Here is a 10313-nt window from a genome sequence, read left to right as displayed (position 1 = left end):
CAGATAATTGAAGGCCATGATTGCACAAAGCTCTCAGAGACTCCCAGGCAAAAGCAAAACCCAAACTCCTTGTAAAAACCTGTAGTCCCTGGGAGCATGAAGGAGCCCCCAGGGCCAATCCTGACCAAGGTTCCCCAGGCACTGGTCCCAGCAGATTCCTGAGGCCACTGGGATGTGGGGGGGATGCTGAGGGCAGTGGAAAAGGTGACAGTGCCCAGCCTTGCTGGGGCTGTGTGAGGACGCCCCAGTGGCTCAGGACAAGGTGTCTCCTGAGAGCCCTTGGTGGCACAGACCCTGCTGTGCCCCAGCGCGCCAAAACTTGGCTTCTCTTTGCCCCCACCTGTCACCTCTGCCTCCAATTTCCTGCTCTAACTGGAACCTGGGGACACTTTCTCAGTTGTGTACCTCAGTGGAACCCATGAACAGTATCAGAAACTTTGGAGCTCCTTTATGGCTGAATTCTTGAGAGATTTCTTGAAAAACCATGGTTCTGCCTTGATTTCCCTCTGGTCTGGTGAAGTTTATTAGGCAGGTTTCCTACTCCGGTTATGGAGAAGTATTTCAAAGACCTTCAGAGAATTTTTTTCTGAGAAACATTGCTATTTTAAGGGTATATTTAATTGCTGTTCTCTTTAGAGCCAAGGTGACTGCAATCTTCTGTGGTTGCTATTGATCCAGGGTTTCTCATCAGGACACCTGGCCTGCTCAGAGAAGCTGTGTCTTGGGGTCTGACCCAATGTGGACAACCTTGTTCCACATTGCCCAACCTCATCCTGTCTGTCCTCACTCACCTGGGACCTGCTTTACTTAGAGAACGGGCTGCACTCAAGAAAAGAGCGGTTTATAATAATTTTTTTCTTTTTTAGGCGACCCAGAAGTCCTTATTTTAACCCACTGCAAACAGTTACCCTCCTCAGGTGTGTTTCAGCCCAAGGTGCCACCAAGGAGGTTCCATGCGAAGGTTTGTGTTGTTGGGGGCGGTGCCTGGAGCCGGCACCATCTTTCCTTTCTGCCTCTAACTCCCATCACGACCCACGGCCTCATGAAACTTCATTGGAAATTGGACTACAACACCCGTCATGCCCCGCGTTCCACAGAACGTGGGTATCTTTTCCGTATGTCCCATAAGTGTCCTCAGACCCTCCAGGATCCCTAAGATCCCCCTCAGCACCCATTTTGGACTCCCCCCAGAAAACATTCCCAGATCATCTGAATGTTCCCAAGCCCAACGATGCCTGTTACTTCTGGCAATTCATCTCCTGTCATCCCCCGTGAGCTCAGAGCACCTCATAACACAGTCCTGTGCCTTAAACTCCTGCCAAGCCCCACTCCATAAAGATCTCAGTTAGAGCTCCCCAAGCTCTCCCCAAGTGCTCCTGATCCATATGCGCTCCACTCTGAGAACCCAAAGTTGCTGTTTAGAGGCAAAAGTGTCCCACAGGTGCCCCCCTAGAAACTGCAAATGCTCCGCTAGAATCACTTCTGGTACTACAGCTCCCATCATGCTCCACGGTTCCTGTAGAGTGCTATGTGAGCAGTGACTTCATCTCTCATCATCCTCTGCACCCCACTGAGAGACACTGCAGCTCTGTCCAGAACTCCCGTGATGCTCTGCAGCTCCATTAAACTGTATTATACCCACTCCTAAAAGTCCCATCATCCCCCATGCCCCAGAAACCCCCCCTTACAGACCCACACGAGCCACTTTGAAGACAAGACTTTCTCTCTGGATCCCCAAGTTCTTTCTTAGTGCCCACTCAATGTCCCAATTGTCCTCCCGTCCCTCAAATCTCCTCCCCCGGTCCCAAAACTGCCCCGAATGTGCCCCAAAAATGTCTCTGTGGACCCCGAATTGCCCACCCTGACACTGTCTGGAGAAAAGATGATAAAAAAGATGAAAAAAAGGCTATAACATTATGAATTACTTTAAAGGGTGAGAACTAACAAACCAATAGAGCTTAAATAAATAATGAAGGAAATGGTGTTACTTAAAAGGAATGACCAATAATTTTTTTGATTTCTAATAATGCAATGGTTGTTATTATAAATAAAAAAATAGGTTATAAAAGTAAAGAATAGTAATATTATAAATAAAAATTATAATTATAATTCTAAAATTTAATAATATTACCATTATAAAGTGAAATTATTGAGGTTTTATATATTTTAGGTTGTCAGTCCCAGGTAGGATGTATCATGACATGGCTATAATAGGAGTGACAAGCAGGTTGTCTAAACAGGGTCAGCCCACAAGGAGCTCTTTCTTAAATATACCCGGACCTCCTGAGGAGACATTCAGCATCAAGATCACTTGGGAAATGCCTCTATCACTTCCTGAACTAAAAAGTAGAGAAGCATTCCCTTGAGTAAAATAAAGTCATGGGATGCACTTTGAAATCTTGCTCCTTAAGAAAACTCCAAACTGACTCCATGCATCTCCACAAGCCCAGGAGTTTTGAAGACAATTGAAAGAAGAGAAAGAGCTCGTGACAGGCATTTAGATGAGTCCTTTAGTGGATTTGCGGCTAAGTCCAGGAGCCTCAGGCACTGAGAGAAGGTTGAAGAAGCTGCTCAAGGAGTCAGAAGCAAAACTCCAAGTCCCTTGGAGCATCAGTGGCTCATGTGAGGGCAGGGACTGGCAAAGGCTCTCCAGGGACTGGTGAGAGCAGATCCTTGAGGGCAGGATTACAGGAGCCAAAGGCTGTGAGCAGGAACTGCAATGCTGAGCAAGGCCTGAGCTGGTTGGAGGCAGCAGAAAGGCCAAGGGCTGAGGCCAGGCCTGGCCCAGCAGGGCCTGTCCCTCATGGGTGGCTCAGGGCTGTTCCTGGGGCTTTGAGATGGGAGCAGCAGCAAGGACAAATGTCATCAGCCTGTGTGACACTCCAAATGCTCATGGAACCAAGGGCCAGTGTGACACAGCAAAGCCTCATGGAAAAAAGAGAGCATTGTAAGCCTCAGAGGCTGTAACACCTCAGAACACTGAAATGCTGAGGGGGACCAAAGGTTCATTTACTTAAATTTGGTGCACAGGAGAATCCCCAGGCAGATATGCTCAGGAGGTCTAAATGACTCAAAATTTTACTGGCTAAGTATAGAAAATCAACCAGCTTTGGAAAATAATTTAATACAACATCCAATTCAACAGAAAACACTTATCGTAGTTAGCCGATTTATCCTAGAAAACTTTAAACACTTTGTTGAGGTACCCAAAACTGTTCCATATAAAGCGCTTTAGAAGGAGATGAAAGACAAACAGAGACAGAAAGACAGAAGCTCTATAGCAAGACACACACATGGCTACCAACTCCTAGGGTTGCATCGTAGGTGAGACACAAGGCCAAACACAAAACAGTGCCCTAACCAGAGGCTGGGTCCACACTCCATGTTTAAAATCCCTTGGCTGTTGTGGGCCAGCCCCTTAGGTGGCACTTCTGGTTACATGGCCAATCAGAGTCAGGGTTATCAGTGCCTGTTGTGTTATAGATTGACAGCTCAGCCAATCAGCGCTCTGTGAACACTGCCCCCACTGTGTGATTAATTGACAGCTCAGCCAATCAGCACTGGGTGAACATTGCCCATGCTGTGTGATTGACAGCTGTGCCAGGCCATGGCTGAGGGCAGGGCTCTGTCCCACCATAATCCAAGGCCTGACCCTCCTGGGGCACGACACGGGCATTCCGAGCATCCCGAGTTATCTGGGACATCGATCTCATCCAACCTCTGACAGTGACCATGGTGACACTGGGGAACCTCATGGAACCAAGGGCCCATGGTGACACTGTGGGGCCCAGAGTGTCACAGAGGAGCCGTTGTGACACAGCAGGACCACATGGAGCCATGGGGCCATGGTGACACTTCAAGGCTTTGTGGAACCTAGAATCCATTGTGACATTGCAGAGTGTCATGGAAGCACAGGACCATTGTGACACTTTAGAAGCAAGGAGCACATTGTGACACTGTGGGGCCCCATGGAATCAAGGGATCATGGAACAGGTCTGGCTGGCTGGGCCTCCCAGGGGCCACCTGACAGGTTTGGCTGACCTTGGCACATTGAAGACTGCCTCTCATCTGCTGCTGAAGGACTAGGGCTCTGTGCTTTCTTTCCTATGGAAAAGATCCATCCTTCTCCTTCAGGTGTAGGGGCCAAAATTGAGATTCCTTCTCCAAATTTCCTTATTTGCAAAGATTACCCCCATATGAAATTGGCCAGGAGAGACAGATCTGGCTGGCTGTGGTTTCCTTACAGCTGGCTCTCATCTGCCTTTGAAACACTGGGATTCCATTCTTTCTATCCTAATGAAAAGAACTCTCCTTGCTGGCCAGGCTCCCAGAGCCGAAAAAGGGATTTCACCTCCAAAAACCTCTGTATCCAAGGAGAACCCCCTGATGAAAGGTTCCATGATAGACATCTGGCTGGCTTGCCCTATGGTCCCCACCCCTTATATTCTTCCAAAACATCTGGGCATTGCACTTTTCTTTCCTATTGGGAAAAAACATCAATTTTGACCAGGCATCTATGGCCAATATTGGGATTTCACCTCAAAAATTCTGTACATCCAAGGATTGTTCCCACATGAAAACTGTCAGGATAAAGAGGCCTGGCTGCACTTGGCTTCATGGGGGCTGCTGCTCAATATCTTTTGTAAGACTGGGACTCAGTGCATTCCTTCCTATGGAAAAGAACCGTCCTTTTTCATCAAGGTGTTAATGGTCAAAAATTGAGACTCAGACCAGAAAATCCTGTATATTCAAAAACTTCTCCATGACGAAAGCTGCAAGGACAAGCAGGCCTGGCTCTCTTGGCTTCCCAGTAGACACCTGTCTCCTCTTCCTTTGAAACACCTGAGCTCTGTGCTTTCCTTCCTATAAAAAACAGCCTTATCAGTGCAGAAATGCAGAAATGGCTGAATGTGGGATTCCACCTCCAAAATTCCCTATATCCTTTCCTATAGAAAACATAAATTCCCTTTCCTATAGAAAGGATTTTGTTCACACAGAAGCTTCCAGAACAGAGAGGTCTGGCTGGCCTTGGCCTCTGATGGCCGCCTTTTATCTGCCCCTGAAACAGTGGTATTTCATGCTTTGCTTCCTATGGAAAAGAACCCCCCTTTTCCTCCAGGCATCCATGTCCAAAATTGATATGTCACCTCAAAAATGCTGTGTGTCCAAAGATAGCTCCCAGACAAAACCTGCCACTGCCATTTAATCTGACTGCACTTGGCCTCTGTGTGCTGCCCGTCATCCGGCCCTGCAACACTGGAGACGGGCTGTTTCCTTCCTGTGGAGAAGATGGTAACACTCTGCAAACCCCATGGATCCAAGGGACTATTGAGACACTGTGAGGACTTCATGGAACCATGAGCATAATAGTGACACTTCAGGGCCTCCTGGAACCAAAAGGCCATTCTGACCCTTCATGGCCTCATGGAACCAAAGCGCCACTGTGACACTGCAGAACCAAGCAGGCTGGCTGGGCCTTCCAAGGGGTACCATAAAGGTCTGTCTGATCCTGGCATGTCGAGGGCTGCCTCTCATCAGCCCTGGGAGCACTGGGGCTCTGTGCTTTCCTTCCTTGGGAAAAGAACATTCCCCCTTTCCAGATGCCCATGGCTGAAATGGGTACATCCCTGGAAAACTTCCCTATATGCAAGAGTTACTCTCAGCCAAAGCCAGGACAGATCTGCCTGGCCTTGGCCTCCTGAGGGCTGTCTCTCATCTACCACTAAACAGTGGGGCTCAGTGCTTTCCTTCCAGTGGAAAAGAACTACCCTTCTCACCCAGGCATCATTGGCCAAAATTGGGAATCTATCTCCAAAATTGCATCTATCTAAGGGTTGCACAAGACAAAGGTAGCCAGGACACACAGGATTGGCTGCCTTGTCCTCTAGTGATTTTCTAATAATATGAGCAGAACCTTCTATTTGCCAACATTTTGGAGAGAGCCTGGAGATCTCCTAAGGTGGGGTTCGGAGGCCTCCAGCACATGACCAATATACAGAGACAAAAGAGCTCTGTGCTCAGTGGAGTGGAGAATGAGAACAGCAGGGAAGAGCAGTGGAAAAAATGGAAGGGCTATTTCAGTGAAAGAGAATCCTTTTGACATAATAAAGAACAGGCAGAGAAAGAAATAATGCCAAGTGCAGATGGGGAGCCAGAGACTGAGGAAAAAGAAAAAGGAAATTCTCACCCAAAGCAGGGTTGTGGTGCAATACATGCCCCAGAAGCAGTCGGGAGCAGCCCAAGGCTCTGTGTAGCCAGGCAGCGGCAGGCAGGATGCAGAGCTGTTGGCAAAAGAAGGGGCCAGTGAGGTGGGGCCGCCAAGGGATGATGACAGCCTGCAAGGACAGAGGCGCAAGGCATGGACACTGTAGCACAGCCTGGGCTGCAGAGGGCACAGGGATGGGCAGCAGCTGAAAGACCCTGCCAGAGCCAACTGCTGCAGCACTTGGGCCATGGCTGCTGGCCCTGGGCCTGAGGCCAGCAGGAGAAAAGTGAGCCTTGCTGTGCTGGGGCCTCATTGCCTCCTTGTCCCTGCGCAGCAGCCGGGCAGGGGCTGCCCCATGGTCTTGCCCTTGGCATTGCACATGCCTAGATTTCAGTGCCCCAGGAAGAGCCCTGAGCAATGAGGGAGGGACAGGATGTGCCTTGCCAGTGGCTGGGGCTCAGGCCTTGGCCCTTTGCATTTTAGAAACACATCCAGGTTTGCTCAGCATCAGAGACACCTTTTTTTTTTTCTTTTTCCTAACTCTCATCACTGCCTGCATTGTTCTGCTCTAACTGGAACCTTGGGAAATATTCTCAGTCCAGTCCCTCAGTGAGACCCATTAAACTTCAAGAAACTTTGGAGTTTCAATTTAATTTCAAGTTCTTGAGAAGTTTTTTTGAAAACACTCTCTCAGGGACCAAATCTGATTTAAAAAGAACAGACTCCTTAGAGGGTCATTAAAGTCCAAGTGTTGTGTCTCCTGGAACAGAGGGAAATACTGGCAACCAGGAAAAGATTCAAAAAGACATTTCTGCTGAGGAGCAGCTCCTCTCCCAGCCCAGCAGGGCTGAGGGCACTGCCTGCAGGCACTGAGGAGACAGGAGCCAGGCACAGACAGGCTGAAGGCAATCAGGACTGGGCAGACATGGAGCTGAGACTTCACGTGGGGAAACATATTCACAGCTCTGGACATGGTGAGTCTGTGGGTGCAGGGCAATGTCCCCTGTGCTCATGGAGGGATCTGCTGGAGCCAGCACAGCCCATAGCCTTGGCTCTGGGCACGGTCAGAGGGTCATGGAAGAATGGCTCCTGCTGCCAGGATGGCTGCAAGGGCTGAAGCTGGGACTGCTGCCAGGGCTGCCCAGGGCTGTCCTGCAGAACAGCTCCTGTAGGCCTCAGGGCTCTTGGCCAGCCCAGGGCATGTGCCACCTGCCAGGGGCAGCTCTCAGCCTGCCTGGCAGCTCCCCATGAACTGTGGGGAGAAGTTGGAGGTGGAAAGAGCCACCCCCATCAGGGTGGATTCCTCCTACTGTGCAGATGGTGCTGCATGTCCAGGGCTGCTCTCAGCTTTCTCCTCAAGAGAAGGGAAAGGGACTGTCAGGTGTTTCTGTGTCACTGAGACCCCTGCACTGTCCCATTGGGCATCAGAAAATATGCCTCACATCTCCCTCACAAAGTGCCTCCTCACCCTCCTCTGCCTTCAGACAGCAGCAGCAGCATCTTGGCTTGCAGCATCTCAGTTTGTCTGATCTGCCCTTAAGGCCCTGCGAGCAGGGAGATGCCCTTGGGCAGTGCCCTGTGCTGGGAGGGGTGTGCAGGGCAGAGCTGAGCCCCCAGGGCTGGGCTGGTCTCTGTGAGACCTGCCAGGGACAAGGCCTCGATAGAGATAAACAGCTATCAGCAGGCACAAGACCAGGCTGCAGAGAGCCAGACCAGCACTGCATATACTTCCCTGTTCAGCAACACAGGAAATGAGAGAAGAGTTTAGGCAGACTGATTTTGAATCTCGGGTCTCCAAAAACTCCACTTTATTTTTCAAGTATGTTGAAATTGTGATCACCCTGAATAAGAGGGAGGTGTAATGAGCACAGGGCAGCTGTGCAGCACCAACAGGTCTGATTGCCCTGCACCTCTTGAAACAGTTTTCCCACTGGGATCCACACAGTTCAGGTTGAGAGCAATTCAAAGATGAGAAAGCAACTCAGCTTTCAACAAAACTGAACTAAAACAAAAAAAGCATTTAGTTAAGTTCCCCCAGAGTAAGAGAAGTGGATTTAAGAGGATTCCTAATATAATTGCACAGGATTGAAACAAGGAAAACTATTGCAGTTTTTAATGTCTTCATTCAACAGTCCACAATGCCCAGAGTGAAGAAATGTCCAACAGCAGCTCCATCAGCCACTTCCTCCTGCTGGCATTGGCACACACGCGGCAGCTGCAGCTCCTGCACTTCTGCCTCTTCCTGGGCATCTCCCTGGCTGCCCTCCTGGCCAACGGCCTCATCATCAGCGCCGTAGCCTGCGGCCACCACCTGCACACCCCCATGTTCTTCTTCCTTCTCAACCTGGCTCTCACTGATCTGGGCTGCATCTGCACCACTGTCCCCAAAGCCATGCACAATTCCCTCTGGGACATCAGGACCATCTCCTATGCAGGATGTGCTACGCAGCTCTTTTTGTTTATCTTCTTCATTGGTGCAGAGTATTTTCTCCTGACCATCATGTGCTACGACCGCTATGTGTCCATCTGCAAACCCCTGCACTACGGGACCCTCCTGGGCAGCAGAGCTTGTGCCCACATGGCAGCAGCTGCCTGGGCCAGTGGCTTCCTCAATGCTCTACTGCACACAGCCAATACATTTTCCCTGCCCCTGTGCCAGGGCAATACCTTGGGCCAGTTCTTCTGTGAAATCTCACAGATTGTCAAGCTCTCTTGCCACAAATTGTACCTCAAGGAACTTGGGCTCATTGCTGTTAGTGCCTGTTTAGGACTCAGTTGTTTTGTGTTCATTGTTTTCTCCTATGTGCAAATCTTCAGGGCCGTGCTGAGGATCCCCTCTTATCAGGGACGGCACAAAGCCTTTTCCACCTGCCTCCCTCACCTGGCCGTGCTTACTCTGTTTCTCAGCACTATCATGTTTGCTCACATGAAACCCCCCTCCATCTCCTCTCTATCCCTGGATCTGTCACTGTCCGTTCTGTATTCGGTGGTGCCTCCAGCTCTGAACCCCCTTATCTACAGCCTGAGGAACCAGGAGCTCAAAGATGGCCTGAGGAAAATTATCATGAATGCTTTTCAGAAGCAATAAACACTCATTCTCCTGTATAACTATTATGGTATTACTCATTAATGACTACTCTGTGTCCTGTGTTTGTCTGTTGGCACAGGCATCACACTGTCGTTGTTTGAGACAAAATTAGGGGGAAAACTCTCCCAATGGAGCTCCCCAGAAAACAAACCTCACAGAACTCTTCCCCCTCCCCCTACCGGTTTCGGGAAAAAACTTCCTGCAATGGAAATATGGAAAAATCTTGTTTTTGCTATCAAGCACACAAAAAGAAACACTCCCCAACACCAAGGAAAAAACAGACACGGATGGCAAAGGAATCTGTCATCTGTCTGAGTAGGTGTAACTCTCAGAGTGGCTCTGATGTTGGCGAGGGCAGGAACGCATATGTCTTTTCACGACTGAGTCCGAGATCTTCTTGATGTTTTCAGATCGGGTGATGGTTCCCAGCTAATAAGGAAAGAAAAATGTAAAAAGCCAGCAAAAAAGCCAAGTGAAAGCAGGGAGTAAAGGGGGGAGGGGGAGCAGGGAAGCAGCTGAACAAGCAGCGAGCAGCTACAAGCAGCCAAGCAGTGAAAGTAAGGAGTCAGGGGGAGGGGGCGGGGGGGGGAAGAAACCAGCAGGGAGGAGCACAGCAGCCCCCAGCCAGCGGCTGCAGCCGATAGGGGAGGGGGCAGGCAAGCCGCTAGCCAAAATAAACCTTCTACATAATTTGGGGATAACATCAACCCAGGACACACACTGTTTAAAATTTCTTCACAATAAATCCTTATCTTTATCACTTTTCATTTGGTATTTGTGTTCCTAGTGTGAAGCACAGACTATATAATCCAGGAGTTGTACTACATAGGTGCTTACACAAAACAAAGAACTCTGTATTGCAGTGTTTGCCTGACATCCTTCCTCCTTGGATTCTCTGGAGCTACAGGTTTGATGCCTCTGGGCAGAGCTGGGGTGAAAAGGGAACCCCAGTGCTCCTCACTGCCAGAGATCTCTAGGGCTTCTGCTCCAAGGGTACTTCTGGGACAGAGCTGTGCTCTG

At 49.6% G+C, this 10313-nt stretch overlaps 1 protein-coding gene across 1 annotated transcript; it reads left to right on the top strand.

Moving 5' to 3' along the window:
• Nucleotides 1–8339: 8339 nt before the first annotated feature.
• On the top strand, nucleotides 8340–9293 carry LOC306815167 (olfactory receptor 14J1-like; the record flags this gene model as incomplete). The annotated part of the gene is made up of 1 exon (XM_079331797.1): nucleotides 8340–9293. Exon 1 carries the CDS (start codon nucleotides 8361–8363, stop codon nucleotides 9291–9293), a length of 933 nt encoding a protein of 310 aa, XP_079187923.1. The 5' UTR covers nucleotides 8340–8360.
• Between the last annotated feature and the right edge of the window lie 1020 nt (nucleotides 9294–10313).

This window comes from Erithacus rubecula, assembly GCF_903797595.1.
Source record: "Erithacus rubecula genome assembly, contig: scaffold_104_arrow_ctg1, whole genome shotgun sequence".
Lineage (NCBI taxonomy): Eukaryota > Metazoa > Chordata > Aves > Passeriformes > Muscicapidae > Erithacus > Erithacus rubecula.
The sequence above is the reverse complement of the archived record's forward strand: the minus strand, read 5'-3'. Positions and strand labels throughout refer to the sequence as shown.